This window comes from Vulpes vulpes, chromosome 15 (assembly GCF_048418805.1).
Source record: "Vulpes vulpes isolate BD-2025 chromosome 15, VulVul3, whole genome shotgun sequence".
NCBI lineage: Eukaryota > Metazoa > Chordata > Mammalia > Carnivora > Canidae > Vulpes > Vulpes vulpes.
Window position 1 is genome coordinate 49,003,197 of NC_132794.1, and position 19,781 is coordinate 49,022,977.

At 34.7% G+C, this 19,781-nt stretch overlaps 1 protein-coding gene across 3 annotated transcripts in view; it reads right to left on the reverse strand.

The window, feature by feature from the left end:
• The window catches only part of TMEM87A (transmembrane protein 87A), a 38,528-nt gene that overhangs the window by 5,010 nt on the left and 13,737 nt on the right, over positions 1-19,781 (reverse strand). For 2 of the 3 annotated variants that reach the window (XM_025998536.2, XM_072738385.1), the window contains exons 7-17: positions 17,428-17,545; positions 13,461-13,522; positions 12,499-12,682; positions 11,405-11,504; positions 10,429-10,522; positions 8,535-8,603; positions 6,517-6,625; positions 5,523-5,581; positions 4,658-4,761; positions 1,030-1,103; positions 556-617 (exon numbers count right to left, since the gene is read on the reverse strand). In XM_025998536.2, coding sequence (XP_025854321.1) covers positions 556-617; positions 1,030-1,103; positions 4,658-4,761; positions 5,523-5,581; positions 6,517-6,625; positions 8,535-8,603; positions 10,429-10,522; positions 11,405-11,504; positions 12,499-12,682; positions 13,461-13,522; positions 17,428-17,545 — 1,035 coding nt within the window. Of the gene's footprint in view, positions 1-555; positions 618-1,029; positions 1,104-4,657; positions 4,762-5,522; positions 5,582-6,516; positions 6,626-8,530; positions 8,604-10,428; positions 10,523-11,404; positions 11,505-12,498; positions 12,683-13,460; positions 13,523-17,427; positions 17,546-19,781 lie in introns of all 3 variants that reach the window. The other variant, XM_072738384.1, reaches the window with a different exon arrangement.

The window sequence follows — 19,781 nt, forward strand, 5'->3', positions numbered from 1 at the left end:
CTGAAGTAGTATACTCACATAACAAATGGGACTGCTAATAATTTAAAAAACTATACAGTCCAATACTTTAAAAAAACTATATAAGTGAAATATAAAATGCCTTTAAATGCTTTCTCCTCAATGGTCTACTACCTAAGAGTTTGCCTCATGTAAGTTTTGCCCCGTAAAAGTGATATTAAAACTCTAAAACCATTAATGTAGACTGTGTATACAGTTTTTAAAAATAAACAAAAAAATTTAAAAAACTGCTAAATGAAAAAAATCCTGACCTTTACTACAAAAAACACCTTAGGTTATTAAAAAAGTTATTAATTTCCATTGATGAAAACAATTAAATAGAATCATCAGACTAATCTGGTACCTTTTCAGGACATAGTAGCAAACCATCTAGTTAAAGATTACTAGGTATTATAATCACTTGTTGTCTCTGCTTTTAAAAATGTAAATGTAATATATATTAAAAGATCTTTTTATAAAGCAAGTTTAGTTATGCACAGATTTTAAAAATCATTAAAACAAAAAAAAAATCATTAAGACCTGGACATAATTACTTACTGCTTTGTTTACTTTACTATTTCCATTTGGTTCTTGTTTAGTACTTCTCATTTTCATTCCTTCTGTAAAGGGAAAACAAAGTAGGTGGGTTAAGTATATCGGTAGACCAGCAATGATTTCCAACATGGATTCAGAACTTTAAGTTTATTGAAGCTGAATTATAAAACAAATGTTTCTCCATCTTTATGCTAGGAAGTTCAAAGCCAGATTTTTAGCTCTTCCAGTAAGCAAACTGGACATTTAATGTGCAATTATTTACTGAATTTGCCACAGCTTCACCTTAAAATTAATACCCTTATTTTTGCAGTCCCGTAACTATACCACAGACCAAACTGAGACACAGCTGTAAAACGGCTGCAAAATAATAAACTGTATCCAACTATCTTGATTTGGATACTCACAATTATACTTGCTCTACTCTATTCCTAAAAACCAGAAAATAATATTTAAGGCACAAATAAAATTTTACACTACCAAAGCTTTCTTTTAGCATAGGTTCTTTTTGTTCATCCTCTTCCTCTTCCTCAGACAATGGTGAAAAGGCAAATCTGAGCAAAGAAAGAAGGAAAAAACTATAAAAAATGCTTCACTAACTCAATTTTACAGGCCTTACTACTGAAACTGCAATGAGTCATTCATAAAATTATTTCAGTGAAAACAAAGTAATTCTTCCCCTTTAGAAAGCTCTTGATTGCCTATACAAGCAAGAGAAAGCAGGACAGCATCACACTAATGAGTGCAGGCTCAGCCACGCACTATTTATGACTTGAGAAAAGTTATTCTGTGTCTCAAGTTTTCTCATCTGAAAATGGGGATGATGAAACATTACTCATAGAGGCACAGAGGGTTTTGTAAAAAGTAAACAAATTATTTCAAAAAATGCTTAGAATAATACCTTGTAAGCATTTACAAGCATATGTAATCAAACAGAGGGAAATAAATTCTCACGTAATTTAAAATCTCAGTCTGTGAATTCGTACTGGAGACAGAAACCCTGACCTTGTATGTACCAGGTAATTTAAAAATCTCAGTTTCCAAGTGGGGAGCTGAGAAGATGAAGTCCTCATCTTAAGATAGCTTTCCTTTACAACTTTGAAAAGATTCAGCAAAGCAGCTGCCAGAGAATTCTTTTTTTTTTTTTTTTTTTTTACTTGAGAGAGAGAAAGCAGGGAGAGGAAGAGAGGGATCTTTCAAACAGACTCCCTGCTGAGCACAGAGCCTGAAAAGAGGCTCACTTCCATCATCCTGAGACTATGACTTGAGCCAAAACTGAGTCAGATGCTAAACCAACTGAGCCACCTAGGCATCTAGACAGGTAATTCTTAGAAAGCTTTAGCTTTGAACTCACTCTGTACTTATTGTTGCCTATATTTTCATTCTACCTTGTTTTTTAAATCTCCCTTTCAATTAAAAAAAAAAAAAAAACTCTTTAAAATCTAGGAATAGGGGCACTTGGGTGGCTCAGTTGGTTAAGTGTCTGTCTTTAGCTCAGGTCATGATCCCAGGGTCCTAGGATCGAGCCCCAAGTTGGGTTCCCTGTTCAGTGGGGAGCCTGCTTCTTCCTCTGCCCCTTCCCTCATTTGTGCTCTCTCTCTCTCTCAAATAAACAAATGAAATATTTTTTTTAAAAAAGCTAGGAATAATAGGGAATGCACCCGTAACCTATTTATTAAAGGGTAACTAGCAAAAATTAATAGTAGATGACAAAGTTAATGATACTAGAGAAGCACTTATTTTAAAGTCAGAATACGATGAGGAGGCCCAGTCTCAATGTCTTGATTCAATATTATACAGGAGGGCCTAGCCAACATAAGAAACAATAATGAGGCAGCAGTAGTATTTGGAAAAGAAGGAATAACACTGTCATTACTTTTGATAATAATTAATCTACTTGGAAAACCTAAAAAATATCAGAACAAAACAATGTAGGAAGGGGTTGATGGTTATAATAAATATATAAAAATCAATAGCATTCAAGGGCTTCTGGATGACTCAGTCCATAGAGCATGTGACTCTTGATCTCAGGGTCATGAGTTCAAGCCCCACATCAGACATGGAGCCTACTTAAAATTAAAAAAGAAAATCATTAAGGAGGGCATGTGATGTAATGAGCACTGAGTATTATATAAGATTAATGAATCACTGTCCTGTACCTCTGAAACAATACATGTTAACTAACTGAATTTAAATTAAAAAAAAAGGGATCCCTGGGTGGCGCAGCGGTTTGGCGCCTGCCTTTGGCCCAGGGCGCGATCCTGGAGACCCGGGATCGAATCCCACGTCGGGCTCCCGGTGCATGGAGCCTGCTTCTCCCTCTGCCTGTGTCTCTGCCTCTCTCTCTCTCTCTCTGTGACTATCATAAATAAATAATTAAAAAAAAAAAATTAAAAAAAATAGAAATATATGCTACATTATGACCCAGTTACTGCAAGTGTTTAGTTTCAATAGATATGGGTAAATAAAAGGAAAGTTTTACAAAGCAACATTTAACCTTTCGAATGCATTCTGATATTCTTTCAATTTTAGTTTCAAAAATAAACATTTGTAATCCTATACTCAGTATAAAATGTAATCAAACAAATAACTTATATGTTCTTTTATTAGTTTCAAAAAAAGAAAAAAAAATCGATAGCATTTCCACATTTTTGCCAAACCCACATGCATTATTTTAAAAGGGTGCACCCCTAAATTTTTAAAATATTTCAATAAAAGTTATAAAATATAACTAAAGCACAGGACTAAAATATGGGCAAGTGATCCCATATTCAAGGATGGGAAAAAATATATGTAATTTCCCTAATTAACCTATCAATTCAGTTCCTATCAAAATCCAATAAAGGTTTTCTTAGAATTAAACAAACAAGCTAAACATTTCATTAAAGAGCAAAGATCCAATAACAATGGATATATTTTTTTAAAAAGAGGATTAAGGGGGAGGGCACATACCAAGATTTAACAGGAAACTAAGATAAAATAGCATACATACTAATGCAGGATCAGAGGGATAGGGAAAAAAAATAGAGAACCCACAAACAATTCTTGATGAATAAAAGTTCAACTGTAACATTTTGAAAGAAATATAGAGTAACTTTAGACTTCACCTCAAGCCAGGAAAAAAATCTTAAACAAGACACAAAATATACAATACATGAAGAGAAAAAAAATGCCAAATTTGACCCTACACTTTCAAGTTTTTCTATGGCCAAAAACATCACTAAGATGTTCAAAGATAATTAACAAACTAGAAGAAAATATCTGGAATGCTTAAAACAAAATACTGGAATCTAAAATAGATAAGGAATTCTTACACATCAATATAAAAATGATCAATAAGCTGATAAAAATAATTCAAAGATATAAAAAGCTGATTGACAGAACTAAATGACCAGTAAACACGTAAAAGACATAAAAAAGTAATTAAGCCTTAAATGCAACATTTAAAAAATGTTGCCTACACTATTTTTCTCAACTTTTTTTTCAAAGAACACAAACATTAAATGCTTAATAAAACGGCTATTTTCATGGGGTAAAAAGATATCATTTATATTCTAAGTATTTTATTGGTATGTCTGATTATAAAATTAACTGTTCAGTTATTCCACTTCATCCTTTGGTGATATGCTTGAGTAACATAAGCTCTTAACTGTCTAAAACACAAAAAGGAGGCCATGCCAAAGACATGGATATACACAAAATAAAGACAGCCAATTTTTAAATAATTGAGATTTGCCCATAGCTGAACAAAGCAAAATCCCATATAAATTTTTAATTCCAAAGTCTGTCATTTAAGTTTTCATTTTCATTACGAAGTGAGCTGGGCTACCGGCTATAAAAATTGTTCTTTCCTTCCCAACACTAGACAGGTAAGATGACTCTCATTACAAGTATCACAATTACCTACTTCCCTTACTTAGTCATATACATACATATTATCAGAAGATGTCAGAACTGACATTGGACAGGAACCCATTCACTGGATTTCAGACCCAGTGAATATTCCTTACACTCTATGACATGGTCCTGACACTGTCACCCATTGAATCACCCCTAACTGATGATATGGCCATTCAATAGTTAGCAATATAAATAAGTGTCCAAGAACCTCTGGTTGTTCGCAGATGGTCGCCAGAGAACCATGATGACGAAGAGGATCATGGAGAACAGCAACCGCCAGATGGCATCATCGACCCAAAGCTCTCGCCAATCCTACCAAAAGGAGAAGTACATTTTTATACATAATGTTAACTCTTACTCCACAAAGCCCTTGGCATAGAACAAGAATCAATTATTCATTCATTCAACTTATATTTACTAGAAGCCTGCTATGTGCTAAACCCTGTGCTAAGTGCTGGGAATTAAAAATGAATGAACACTGTTTCTTCCCTGTAGTGTTTACTGTTGCTGAAGAAAAAGCACCAGCCAAATGGAGGACTTTACTAATGTTTCATTACAGTTCTGAGAATCCTTAGGGAAGAGTTTTTATACAAGGTAAGAAAAAGTAACATTGTTATTTTCTTATAGTTTTCATTTTTATTTTTAACAGCTTAGCTCTTGCTTCCAAAGAAATGCTACTGGCCAGTCTCTGTGTTCAAATCTTAAGTACATGGCTTCTGCTCAGATTAGCATTATTCATATATACTTCATGTTTAGGACTCTGGATTTGTTAAGAATTTTTTGTTAAGGAAAGACTGTGTTGTGAAAAACTGTGATATCATTTATAATGTTCTCTCCCACTACTGGGATATATAGTCAGTCATTTCTCCCATTGTCTGCTAAAAAACCCGCAAGACAAACCTACCTTTACTAAAGCACAGTAATAACACAGAATACTCAGGAGGAAGGAAGCATTCTAACCCTCAGAGTGGAGACCTAGCCCTAAAAAGGTGTGAACCTTACCACTGTCACTGACATGACTCTGTATGTATAAAACAGTACACTATTCATAAATGCATGTGTTTATAACTCACCGACTGACAAGTCACTATCCTGAACTTCATGGTTGTCCAGATGATAAATACAATAGATGCTAACAGGAAATAGAAGACCCGGTCAGAGTATGAATGTTAGTTTATAGCCCCAATTATATTCTCTGATTCTCATCAAGTAGAATCCTACATATCCCTAACTCCCAATACATCACAATCATTTTCTCTCACTTATTTTAACACATTTATTCAACAAAAATTTACTTCACAACTGCTATAAACAAGGCCCACAATATGTACTCTTGCCAACCCTTTCTGTACTTAAACAATAGTTCTGTTTACCATCTGGCTACTTTAGCAACCCTCAGAAGTGGAAAAGAAGAAACACAGCTTTTTCCAGCATTATCAATAATATGACTGTTTTCCCTTTCTTTATCTTTAATATTAATTTTTCTTTGCCTGGTCAGATGGAAAAAAAAGTTGACAAAATGACAGTAAAATAAATAGAATTATTGGTTCCAATCATAGGCTAGACCTCCCTATTCCTGGTACACAAGCCAAAAGGCAAGCAAATAAGCCTATGTGGGCTATAGTTTAGCCTTATGTTTATGTTATACATATTTAATGGCATATGTAAGGCAATATAATAGCAATGTTTACTGACCTAAAATTGTTTATTTTAATAAAACTAAATAAGCAAATATAAATGTCTTTTAAAAGAAATCTAAATGCTATAGGACACTAATGCTAACTTGCCTCAAAAAAAGTCTCAGAAAAAGAATGGAGATAGGAGAGGGTATATCAAGAATCATTATTACATGTAATCAATTTTCAGCTATTAGAATAAGTGGTTCTCAACTTTTTTGAACCATAGACCCCTCTGAGCATCTGACAAAAGTGAAAGATCCCTTCCCTAAGTGAAACACACAAAACTTTCTATGTAATTTTAGAAAAGCCCACCTATGGCCTTTCAGGTTAAGAATCTTTGTTCTAAAGGAACTGCATTTAAACAGCAGGAAGCAAGTCCCCAACTTACCTGCCACTGCCAAGATAAGCGTGTTGGTAAAATGTCGGTACAAAGAGAGTTTCACAATGTTCCTCCGAAGTTTTAACAGCTTCATTGTTTGAGTCAAGCTAATAAATATGTGTTTGCAGGTCAAGGAAATCAACATTCAGAAAAACGATAAGCTAGTAAATTAATCCTTATATTTCTTTATGGATCTAGGGTCATAATGACAGAGCCATAGACATTAGGCCTTAAAGCTCTCACTCTCAACCTCACAAACAACAAACACCCCACCATGATCAGTAAGAAAGTCTTCATTTTCAATGAGATTTGAAGACATAACTAGGATAAAATGAGAATGCAAAAGATACAAAAAAAGAAGAGGAAAAATATAAAGGAGAAATAAAGACAAACTTTCTAGAGAAACAAAGAAAAAGAACCAAATGGAAGAAAATGAAATAAAAATGAGTAAGAGGCAAAGCAGTAGGGTTTAGCATCATCTTCATTCTTCCAGTAAGGTAGTGGCTGTGTTCTCACTGTCCTAGATAATTTTTTTTTTTTAACTTTTATTTATTTATGATAGTCACAGAGAGAGAGAGAGAGAGAGGCAGAGACACAGGCAGAGGGAGAAGCAGGCTCCATGCACCGGGAGCCCGATGTGGGATTCGATCCCGGGTCTCCAGGATCGCGCCCTGGGCCAAACGCAGGCGCCAAACCGCTGCGCCACCCAGGGATCCCTCACTGTCCTAGATAATCCAGGCTAGAGTCATACATTCATGACCTCTCAGAGTTCTATACTCAGTCCCCTTGTGCCATGTTAAGGAACCTGCCATCAGCTGCCTAAATTAAAAGGACCATACAATTACAACTGGTTGAGAGTCCTAGGCAGTTAGGCTCTTAAAGCAACAACTCTCTATTTTCAAATCATTCTCTCAAGTAGAAGTTGCTGCACAAAGATAGGAGAGAACTAATGATAGGTATCTGCTCTTATGTTCAATTTTCAGAATTAGGGGCAGATATGAAAGTAAGCTGGAGCTCACTCACGTCCTTCAATAAAGCCCTAGCTGCTGCCTAATTATTGGGTCATCTTCCTGTATGGTCCAGTCCCTCTCTCAACTCCTCTCAATATGCATAGTAGAGGTTCACAATGATACTGACTTAGAAAAGCTTTGGCCAATCTGACCTAGGACATTTCAATTTCAAACATTTTTGATATATGAAAATCCCCTCAAATTCACATAATTACAATTTATTTACACTCAGCTTTATATAATAGTCACAGTCCATCAGGACAGTAATCTTGAACAATTGTACATAGGACCAAATAACACAAAAACCAAAATAAATTTCTTAAAATTCCCCAAATGATTAAAGTCCAAAAACCTGAATCCTTCATCCAATAGGCCAAATCTCTAATAAACAAATGTTTACTCTTGAAAAGCAGGAAGAAAAGATTATTCAAATAGAAATTTATTATCTGCTGGTTGACTTTTCCTATAAATGAATCAAGATTTATTTCAAAGAGTGAAGTCTTCAAATAATCCCAAGTCAGCTTCTGAATGAGGGTATAAAACACTTACCCTGTAAAGGTTAAAATCTGCTAAACCTACTTAGAATTTTAAGAGTCAAACAACCTCATATAGTTCCTGAAACCATATTTTAAGAATCAAAATATTTACATAATTTTCAAAGCATTTAGTAATTGCAGAGGCTGAAAGAAATAGTAGGACCACAGCAGCCAGTGATTCTAACACTAAGTGAGGTACACAAGTAAATTCAAAATTAAAGTGAAATACCATTTAAAAAAAGGCCAGAAGCTTTTGTCTTGTTCTCAATCTGCAGTCACCAACTCTTGATGCAATTTTTAAAATTAAAAACAAAATAACTGCTTACCTGAGCCCTCAGGTTGTTAGAGTGAAAATACCCTATTCCCCAAAGTAACAAGTAATCAACAAAACCAGCAAAAACCATTTGTAGAAAGATCAATGGAAACCCAACGCCAAGGGGAGAAAATGTACCGCCATCAAACAAGCCAATGAGAAGGATATCCACCAGCACAGGGCAGTGTCTAGGAAAGCCAAGGGGATAAAGGCCAAGGAAGCAAGATCAGTCTGGGCCTGCAGACAAAGAAAAAGAGGTGGTGAAAAAGAGATGTCTAAAGAGCACAGAGAAGAAACCACCAAATGACTCTGTATTTACATAATCATCTGGAATGCTTTTGCATTCAAACTGAAAGAAAGTAAGGAATAATATTTTGTACCTACATCATTCTTCCCTTCTGATAAACAATCACATAAATTACTCAGCTGTAAGCATTTCATACAAACTGTTGATCACAGTCTCAATACAATAAAACACGCTACTAACTAATAAGAAGCAAACACCACAGAATTCCTAGCATGCTAAGGTCCATGTTAAAAAGGGACCAAACCAAAAAATTGCAGTGTTACAAGCCCCCATCCCATTCTATAATCTCCTATCACTGTGATTTCAGCTACAAGTCTAAAAAGACCCTTCTCATATTTCAAAGTACTGTATTAATATATTACAAATTACTAATTTACAGAATTATGTAATACAATATAATTCTACATATAAGAGCACATCCCAAAATAAAATGTGAACCAAATATCTGTCCCAAAAACTACGCTGCTTGTTTCACAAGTTTATATATATAAGGTGTTATTTATATAACCTGCTTATCCAATCACCAGGGCATTATTGAAAGGATATCCATAAAATAATACAGGCATCAATTGCTGAGAGGGCCAGGTTTACTATCAGAGCCAAGGGATAAGAAAAATACTACAGCAATAGAAAGAAAACGAATTGACAGAGGGTTAAAGTTGCTAAAAGTTGAAGGAAATTATATAGAGGACAGTGTGATCTGAAAAACAAATGTATATCCATAAAGTGTTTTATTCATGGGGAATTTATTGCAAAACTTACTGAGCTCAGTTTTCTTGAAGGCAGAGTCAAGTTCATAGCATTTACCACCTTGAATCTAATGGGTTATTGCTGGGAGTGATTTTTTTCTTTTTTAAGATTTTATTTATTTATTCATGAGAGACACAGAGAGAGAGGCAGACACATAGGCAGAGGGAGAAGCTGGGGAGCCTGATGTGGGACTCAATCTAGGGACCCTGAGATCATGCTCTGAGCCAAAGGCAGACACTCAACCACTGAGCCACCCAGGCATCTCTCTGAGAGTGATTTTTAAATAAATAACTACTGGAAGGACCAGTACTTCTTCACATTAATTCAGTTCTAACAAAATTTCTTTATCATTTATATCTCAGTGCTTTGGTTTCCCTCCCTGACAAAAGGCATGATTTATAATTCTCAAGAATGATGTGAAACAACTAGTTGCATTTTAGAAAAACCTTTGAAACTCAAGTGCTGGTTAAGCAAAGAGCACTAACACTTTAAAACAGAAAATAGGTGGCACCTGGGTGGCACAGTGAGTTGAGCCTCTGACTCCAAGCTCAAGCTGTATGGGATTCTCTCTTCTTCTCCCCCTGCCCCTCCCCAACAAGCACATGCGCATGCACACTCTCCTTCTCTCAAACAAATAAATCTTAAAAAAAAAAAAAAAAAAAAGATTATCAAGCAAGTGCATGATTACAATCTTTGCCACTTCTACAAGAATGAGAGCCTATTGGCTGGGAGGAGGAACTGAGTAAGTAGCAATTTAGGGACAGGTGGGAAAGCATTCGTTTCTGGTCACAAATTAAACTTATAAAGCTCTAAGAGATTAAGAAGAAAATTTGAATTATACATACATTTTGAAAATCAGAAATCAAAAGTGATTTAGAAGAAATAGTAAAAAAAAAAAAAAAGAAGAAGAAATAGTAAAGAAGCCTACAGACACTTCAATTCACTCTCTCAAGACAAACAATATATCTGAACTGACCATAAATACTTAGACTAAGCAGTACTGACCCCAGTAACTCTGAGGACCCCTTCCATGCCAGAGAACAAAAGATAGAGGGCTCCTGCTACCACAACCTTGTGAAGAGTGACTCCAAGGCGAGGCCTAAACAGGAAGCAGAGAAAGTTGAGTACCAATGCCACAAACTGCAAAATAAGCTAAGTAACAGCAACTCATGATAATTAATATACAGGCCAACAACTTAAAAAGATGTAAGTCAGACATACTTGATTCATTAGAGGAAAAAAACCCCAGAAGAACATATGGTCTTAAACCAAGATAATAAATATGAGAACTTTAGATCTGGTTTCTGATTATTGTATTAAATTTTTAAAAAACACCTTTTTATTATAGAGCATTCTGAAACATTCAATAGTATAATGAACCCCTCTACATCCATTATCCAGTCCCAATAACCACTAAGCTATGGCCAATCCTGCCTTGTGCAAACCTCCTACGCTTCCTATCTTCCTCTATTATCTTCAAGCAAATCCTAGATACCGTATCTTCTATTTGTATATATTTCAGCTTGTGTTTTTAACTAAGGACTTTTAAAAGACATAACCACAATACTATTATCAAATCTAAAAATTTTAACAATATAAGTAAATATCCTACTGCAACTCATTAGATAAACTGTACACTTGTAAACTCAGAATTCAACAAAATATGAAGTCTTTCCTTCCAGCAACTTCTGTTTGAAGGAGGAAGTCTCGAATCATTGCCATTTAAATATCATTCAATCAGAATCTGCATTTTAACAAGATCTCCAAGTGAATGGCATTTGAATGCTCGAGTTCTCAGAAGTGAAATGAAACACTTAACATCTTCGAGCTTTTACAAATCTACAAAATTTTAGATACCTGTCTTAGTAGAGAACTATTTCTTATACCAATTCTTTGAGAATTACAAGGGAATCTGCAATACTGATTCAATTTAATCAGTATTTTAATATGTGCTTCCATATAAAAAAAAATTAATACTTACTTGACTATGCCATATCCCAGGCTGACTATGATGACCAGGGTTCGAGCCAGTGAACGTTTAACTGCTGAAAGCAGCTCTGCAAGGATCAGGGCACCCTGAACTAGGAGAAAGAAGCAAGAGATAAAGAGTGCTATAATCTCACCTAATGTAGCTCTAGATCTCTAATGTGCTTTAGAATAAGCATTGGGATCAATACTGTTCCAAGAGAACACCTTTCCTGAAATTTTTATAATTAAGTACACAAGCTGATTTCCCTTACCTTATTCATGTGAGCAGCAATCTGTGTGTGCTCAAATGACTTTCCCTCCCCAACTCCACTTCACTAAAACCTCAGCAGAATATCTCACCTACATGGACAGTTTGTAACACCTAGGGAATGTTCCCATTTTTAAAAACTGGGGAATATACATTGAAAATATACATATACACTGAAAAGCACAACACACACACACAGAGTTTTCAAATCATTTTCCTATCTACCATTTTCAAGCCCTTTCAAAGACAGGTAAAGCTCTAACTAGTAATCTTATAATAATCAATAATTAAACAGTCTGATGAGACAGGACCAGAACTATCATAAAAAACCTCAGTACAAAATAATTTTTGTCATTACCTGTTTACTTTAGTAAACCATAAGTACTCTCCTATTTTCTTGGTATTACTCTATTTTACCAATTCTTAGAGGTACTTCTCCCTTGTATTTTAAAATCTTTGAAATCAAAGTAGGTCTTATCATCATTAGCAACTTACTATTAAGTTGGCAGGATTTATTTCCCTCCTTAGATGTATAATACAATAACAGTGCCTTAAAAATCCATGGCAATTGAGATTCAATGTTAGTGATAATCTTACCCAAAATGGCCACTACTGTTTTAACTTGTGTCAATATATTTCAGTACAATCGCTCTTAAATTACTGAACCCATAAGTTATGAGATTAAAAACAAAAGTTACAGTTATAGTGATTAAAGTTATTCTATTAATTTAGTAACTGAAAAGTTAAACCCACTTAACAACTGCTGACCTGAGGAAAACTGTCACATGTCTTACCTGATGGTGACTCACAAAATGGCAAACATTTTTTTGGTCACATACCTGATTCTCCTTTGTATCGGATGTTCTGAAATTCTGCATAGAAGACAGCTTTCTCAAGCATTCCCAAGAAGATGACAGCACCAATCCAAAACTGAATTCTCAGGAGATCTCTCCAGTAGCAGGCAGACCATGCCAGCCACAGAACACCAAACAGGACATATACAATACACATCACCATGAAAAACTGTCATCCAAATGGATAAGAAAAAAAGGAGGATTAGGGCTAACAGCCAATTTAGAATTAATACATAGTCTTAAACTATAAAAGACATATCCTATCTCCTACTTTAAGAATAATTATTTTTTCTTTGGAATTCAATACTAACACACACAAAAAAGATCTCGCATGCAGAGAGAAACTACCTAAAAACCTATCATTAAGAGTAACTATTCTTCTGCGTTAAAAGTGCCTTCTCAGCTCTGATCTAAAATTACATAAATGAAGATAACACTGAAGAGGAAAAAAGATATGGCAGGGTTAGGATACATCTGAAGGCAATGAAATACAATGTGGGAAAACTATGAAAGGGAAAAGAAGAAGAAAGAAATGATGGACAAGGGAAATCTGCCAACACAGTAAGGCTATTCCCGTAGACATTCACACGACAAAGCATCAGCATTTAGTTACTTTAAATGGGATCAGAAACTACAGGGCGGTAAGAAGTGCCCCCCTTTGGATTCTAGAGAGAATGTGAGATGTGAAATTATCTTTGAGGTACTTTCCAATTCTGAAATTCCACAAGTCATCAACCTCTTCATTCTACAGATGATATGAAGCACAGAGAATTCACAGACATACACTCTCAAGGCCATATTCTAGTAAGAAGTAAATACAGAACTACAAGTATTTTCTGAACTGTTCACAGGAACAATTCTTTAAAGAAGAATATTTCCACAAAACACGGACAATCTTTCAAGCTAAACTCCTGTAATGTTAAGGTTAAGATTATAAGTTCACTTACAATCATCAACGGATATTCTTCAAGCGTGAGATATTCATAGGGACCCTTCACTTCAACAGTCACTGCCAAAACACAGTTCTCAGAATTAATGTAAAGGATGTAGAAATTAAAAACATTGCATAATATCTGTTTGATGAAATTAATGAAAAATAAATGGTTATTTATTTTTAACCATTTTGAATCTGGTGAATATTACATTTATGGAGCACTCTGAAATTCATAAGGTGTGCTCACGGTTCATGTTGTATCCCGCACAGGCCTCCATGCTTCTGCTCCCATCAGTGTATTAAATAAAAGAGCCCTTGGTTCCCACATACACATCCTTTAAAGACTACATTAAAGGTATTTCCTCCACAAAGCCCAACAGGAACCATAACTCAGTTCCTCTAAATTCCAAACACATTTCATATGTATTTCTTCTTACAACACATCACTAATGTGCTTTGAAAAGTACAGGTTTCATTCCTTCTTTTTACTATCCTCTTGTCTTCTATCTATCCTCACCTACATTTTCCTATAGCTTTTTTTTCCTACTTCAATTTTACAGGACTTTGCTACATTAATGCCTCATTTTCAGAAAGTACTAATAAACTTTATTTTTACAAAGTATTTAATGACAATAGTCATTAATTTAGTGACAATAACAAGAATCTGAAAGATTTGCCTTACAGAATCAAAACTATGACTTTTAAAATTGTAACTGATCGAACTAGTTGGATAAATTTCAGGTCTGATAAATACTTCTGTGAGAAGTGTTAGTCTGTGACAACAAACAACTGCCTATTTAACAAAAATTTCCTGGTTTTTACCAAGCAAAAAGGACACACTGTTATTAAAAGTAAACCAAATAAAGAAAGTAAAACAGGTCCAACATTCATATGAACAAAAGGAGCAGCCCATAATAACAATCATAAGAATTTTAAGCAGACTGATTATTAAATCTACACTTTCTTAATTTAATAAAACAGCAAATCAAATAATTAGTCAATATTTATTGTATCCTTGCTTACTCTATGCCAAGGATCAGCAAGATATAGCACATGGACCAAATTTGGTCATCCAATTTTTATAAATAAAGTTTCATTGGGAAAGAGCCACCTCCATTCATTTACATATTATCTATGGTTGCATTCACAAAACAATGGCAGAGTTGCGAAGCTGTAGTAGAGGGAACATTTACTATCTGGCCCTTCAAGAAAATTTGGCTAATCCTTGCTCTATGCTGAAATATAAAATACATTTACTGATCATTTACTATGTGACACACACTACAGAAAACAGAAGAGATAAAAAGATGTTTTCCACCCACTAGTGGATTACCTGTTAGAAGGGGGAGAGAGTAGGAAAGCAAGATAAAGAATTGTCCCTCTGAGCCAAACCCAGAAGGATGAGTGTGTATTTTCCAGGACAAAGTAAAAAGCTATCTAGGCAGAGGAAATAACATGAATGAAGGCAGGTGAAAACGCATGATACATATTTAAAGAACGTGTAGTCTGAGGCTGTACATGGTACCATACATATAGTAGCATTTGGAAAGAAAACAGCAAAAGGCAAATTGGGACAAGCTGCAGAGTTTTACAAGCCTTGCTGCACAAGGTGGACATTTTACAGGCAATGGGGAGACACAGAGGTTTTAATGAAGGCAAAAAAGAAGACAGAACTATTCCAGAAAATTCTAGGGATTTCACATGGTGTAGTTAAGTCCATGCTTTAGAGTACCTTCTTCTTAGCTCCTAACAATAGATGGATAAAACAAAACAAAATAAGGGCATAAGCTCAAAAACAAGATAAATATCTCTAAGTATCAAAACTGAACAAAAACTCAGTTTATGATGTTAAAGCTATGTCATGTTTGACTCTGGGCTCAAAAAGCAAGCTATGGCAGCTGGGATTGCAGTTCCCGTGGGATCACGAAAACTGGTAGGATTCTAAGGAAAAGGAGGACCAGAGCCAGATATGATACATGAAGAGACTGAAGTAGAATGGAACAGGCCTTCCATTCTTTTCAAAGAAAGAAGGTTGAAAGTAAATGTTGGTAACTGCTGCTTTAGACTTACTCTTTAGAAAGCTGTGGGCCTAGAAATACAGGATACACATACATCTTGGGTCCAGAAACTGTGCCGGGCCACCTGCTGGTTTACCTAAATCTGCTATATCACATCTAACTACAGAGCATAAGACTCACTTCCAGATTGGGAATTAAAAGCATTCAAGACAAGAATCTATAAAAAAACAAAAATTTTAAATTAAGTCAAACAAAAGAAATAATGAAACAGACAAGAAAGAAATAGTTGGGACAACTAACAAAAAAGCTGGTTCACTGGGATAAACATAGTAAAATACAATTCTGCAAAGATTTATAAAATTAAAAGGGGAGATAAAAGCAATATTTAGATTGAAAAAAGCTACAAATACAGATTTTTTTGGTAAATAAATACTATTAATAATTTTATGCCAAAAAATTTGAAATTTTGAATGATATGGACAATTTCTCAAAAACAAAAATATCGATTCAAGTAAAAACAGAATAACTAAAAAGCAACCTATTACTATTTAAAGAAAATTAATCAGCTGTCTAAAATCATGTAGGTGAAGAAAAAAGAACATTAGGCCGAAACACATTGTAAGTTCTACGAAACATCAAAAAAACGGATAATCCTATCCATATACAAAAACTACTCCACAGAATTTGGTAATAGGGAACATTCTCCAATTCATTATATAAGACCAGCATAACCTGGATGCCAAAACCCACAGGTGACACTATAAGAAAAGAAAATTATAGGTCAATCTTAGTATGAATAAAAATTCCAAATACAATTCTGAAAAACAGAAGCCAGCTATACACACACACACACACACACACACACACACACACACGTGTGTAAGTGTATGTGTATATGTGTGTGTATCAAGACCAAATACGGGCATCTTAGAAATTCAAGAATGGGGGGGGGTTTTTAACATTTTTTTTTTTTAAAGATTTTATTTATTTGAGAGAGGAGGGGGATTGAGAGGGAAAGGGGCAGAGGGAGAGGGAAAGAGAAGCAGACACTCGCTGAGCAGGGAACCAAACACAACATGTCCTGGGATTGTGACCTGGGACGAAACCAGATGCTTAACCCAATGAGGCACCCAGCTGCCCCCAAGAATGTTTTAACATTAGAAAAATCAGTTAATGTAATGCATCACATTAACAGATTATATGGGGGAACCTATATGATGATCATTTTAATCAATACAATCAAAGCATTTGATAAAACTGAGCATTCATTCTCCCTACAAGAAAGAAAGAAAGAAAGAAAGAAAGAAAAGTAAAGGCAGAAAAATTCACTTGGCAAATGAGGAAAAGAAAGAAACATCCTTAACCAAACACAGAATATTTCTGGAAAGTCCACAGTAAACATAATTAATGGTGTAATGTGCTAATATTGCCAATAAAGTCAGGAGCAAGATAAGGATGGTCATCATCACTGTTCCATTCAATATTCTACTTGAGAAAGGGGGGGAGGGAAGAAAACTGCAAAGAAGGAAGAAACAAAGAAAAGAAACTACAGAAAGACTGGTTAGTTAAGTGATCAGGAAACTCCAAGTAAGAGATGATGACTGCAGGAATTGGGTTAGTAAGAGTAGAAAGGAGAACACTAACAAAAACTGAGACATTAAAAAATTATCAAAGTCAATTAATTTAAAAATTTCCCAAGTTTTGCCTGAGTAACCAAGTTTGCCATGTCTAGTGCAGAATACTGAGAACACAGTACCAAATAAGAATCTTAAAAGCAGGAGGGTCAAATGAAGGAAAATGAAATCTGGTATCTATAATAAATACATAATAAGAAAGCATAAGTGACGTGCCTAAGATTGTGTAAACATTCTTAGTTACTCCCTCCCTTAGAGCAATTTCACACTACCCATTACGCATGACACCAGATAATATGAATGGTAAAAAGGAACAAAATGTACTTACTGGTAAAAAGATTACTAAGTGAATTTTCTTTTGAGGATTCTTTTGAGGATGAAAAGCCAATATGTACAATAAAAATGTATGGCGCATCTTGCCAAGTTTTCAGTGGATCATGCATTGCCTGGAGAGAAAAAAAAAAAGAAAAAAGACATCAAACCTGCAAGTCTTAGAACTAAGAACACATTAATATGAAAATCTTGTTCCAGAATGTGCCCAAAAACATGGCTGAGTTCTTCACCTGTATCATTAAAACAGCAGGCACAACAAAACAAACAGGCCTATAGTGCATACAAGAAAGTATGTTAGGCTATAAATTACTAAAATCTTCTATGTTGTCATGCACAAAAATCACATATTTAATATATTTTTTAACAAGGAAAACCTCAGCTAAAAATCACTAAACTGAATGTTATATTAAGCCATGCTAGGATACTTGGTTATATTTTACACACATAAACTAAGGAGATTTAAATTACCTTAAAACAAAACAAAAACACCCATGATGCTGACACTGAATTATAATATAAACACTAACGCCTGAATTTAATTAATTCCCTTTGTTCAATGTCCTTCTCAAGACTACCAGAATTTTTACTGAGGACTCGCATTTTTATCAAAAATTTAATTATGGCTATTCTACATGGAAAGTCACTGTCTCTCAAAGTAAAGGAAGCGGAGATAACAGCATCCATGTTTACAAAACTAGTTACTTGGGAAGAATCTGTTCCAAGGCCAGTTTGTTTATACATAGCCCAAACAAAAAGCCTTCAAAAAAGATCTGTTGCCGTACTTGCTAGATGCACTATGGACCTTCATGAACACAAGACTAAAACACAAAGATAAAGGAGAATAAAACAAAATTATTGGCTTCTCCCTTGTGTGTTAAAGGAAGTACTGCTACTTATATTTATTATCTTCTGGTCTTAAAATTAAAAGAAATTATTATCCAGACACCTCTGGGTAAGCTTCATTGATCTATGAAACCCCTCAATATGGATAACAGATTTTACATATGTATGTGTTTTCCTGTGGAGTCACAGGTTTTCCCAAATGCTCGAGTTATTCTACAACCCAAGAAAAGGCCAAGAGTTCAAAAATTATATTCATGATAGAAATCCAAAATGTCTAAGTAGAGTAAATGATTATACAGCTGTAATACATTTACTAGGTTATGTTAGTCACTCAAGAACATAAATGCCATGCTGAATCACAGATTGATTTATCTCTGACTGCAGGCCTCTTTCTGACAAAATTGAGCAATTTAAGAGAAAAATTTTAGAGCTTCAAAGTTATAAATACATCTTGTCCTATATATCCATAATTAACTGAACCTTCCCTGAACTTACTTGTTCACTAACCAATAAAACTTAGTTTTGTGTAATAAGCTGCTCTTAGTATTATTTTATACATCTTAAAACTACCTCTTACAAATTTCAAAAGGGCCTCATTAACTCTCATATTCTAGGATTTGACAAAGTTTCCACTTAACTCTAGGATATACATATTTTGAGCCTGTAAAAATAACCATATGCAAGTTTTGACTTGGGAACCAAGTTTTGACAAGTCTAGTTCAGAATACTGAGAACATAAGACCAACTAAGAATCTTAAAAGTGTGTCAGGCACTCTGTCATACACTTAACATTTATTATAACCCTTAATCCTCATAATAACCACACAGATGTCCTTTAAGAGGTAAAAGGATAAAATAAACTGTGGTACGTTCAGGTAATGGAATATTATTTAGCACTAAAAAGAAATTATCAAGCTATGAGAAGGCATAAAGAAACCTTAAATTCATAATACTAAGTGAAAGGACCCAATCTGACAGGGCTATATGTCACAATTTCAACTATATGACATTCTGGAAAATGCAAAACTATGGTGACAAAAAAACCCAAAAAAAACAAAAAAACTATGGTGACAGTAAAAACAACAACAACAACAACAACAACAAACAAACCAAGGGTGCCTGGGTGGTTCAGTTGGTTAAGTATCTGACTCTTGATTTCGGCTCAGGACAAGATCTCACGGTCATGAGACCGAGCCCCCCTGTCAGACACTGCATTCAGCGAGGAGTAAATTTGAGATTTTCTTATTACCTCTCCTTCTACCCACCTCTCCAACTCTCTTTCTCACATAAATAAATCTTTAAAAAAAAAAAAGAATCAATGTTTGCCAGAGGCTTGAGAGGAGGGAGAGACGACTAGACAGGTAGAGGGAGCACTGCCACTTTTTAGGGCAACAAAACTATTTTCTATAATGGTGTACATCTGTCATTTTACATTTGTTAAAAACTAAACACTGTACAACACAAAGAACACTAATGTAACTATGGACTTTAGTTGATAACAATGTG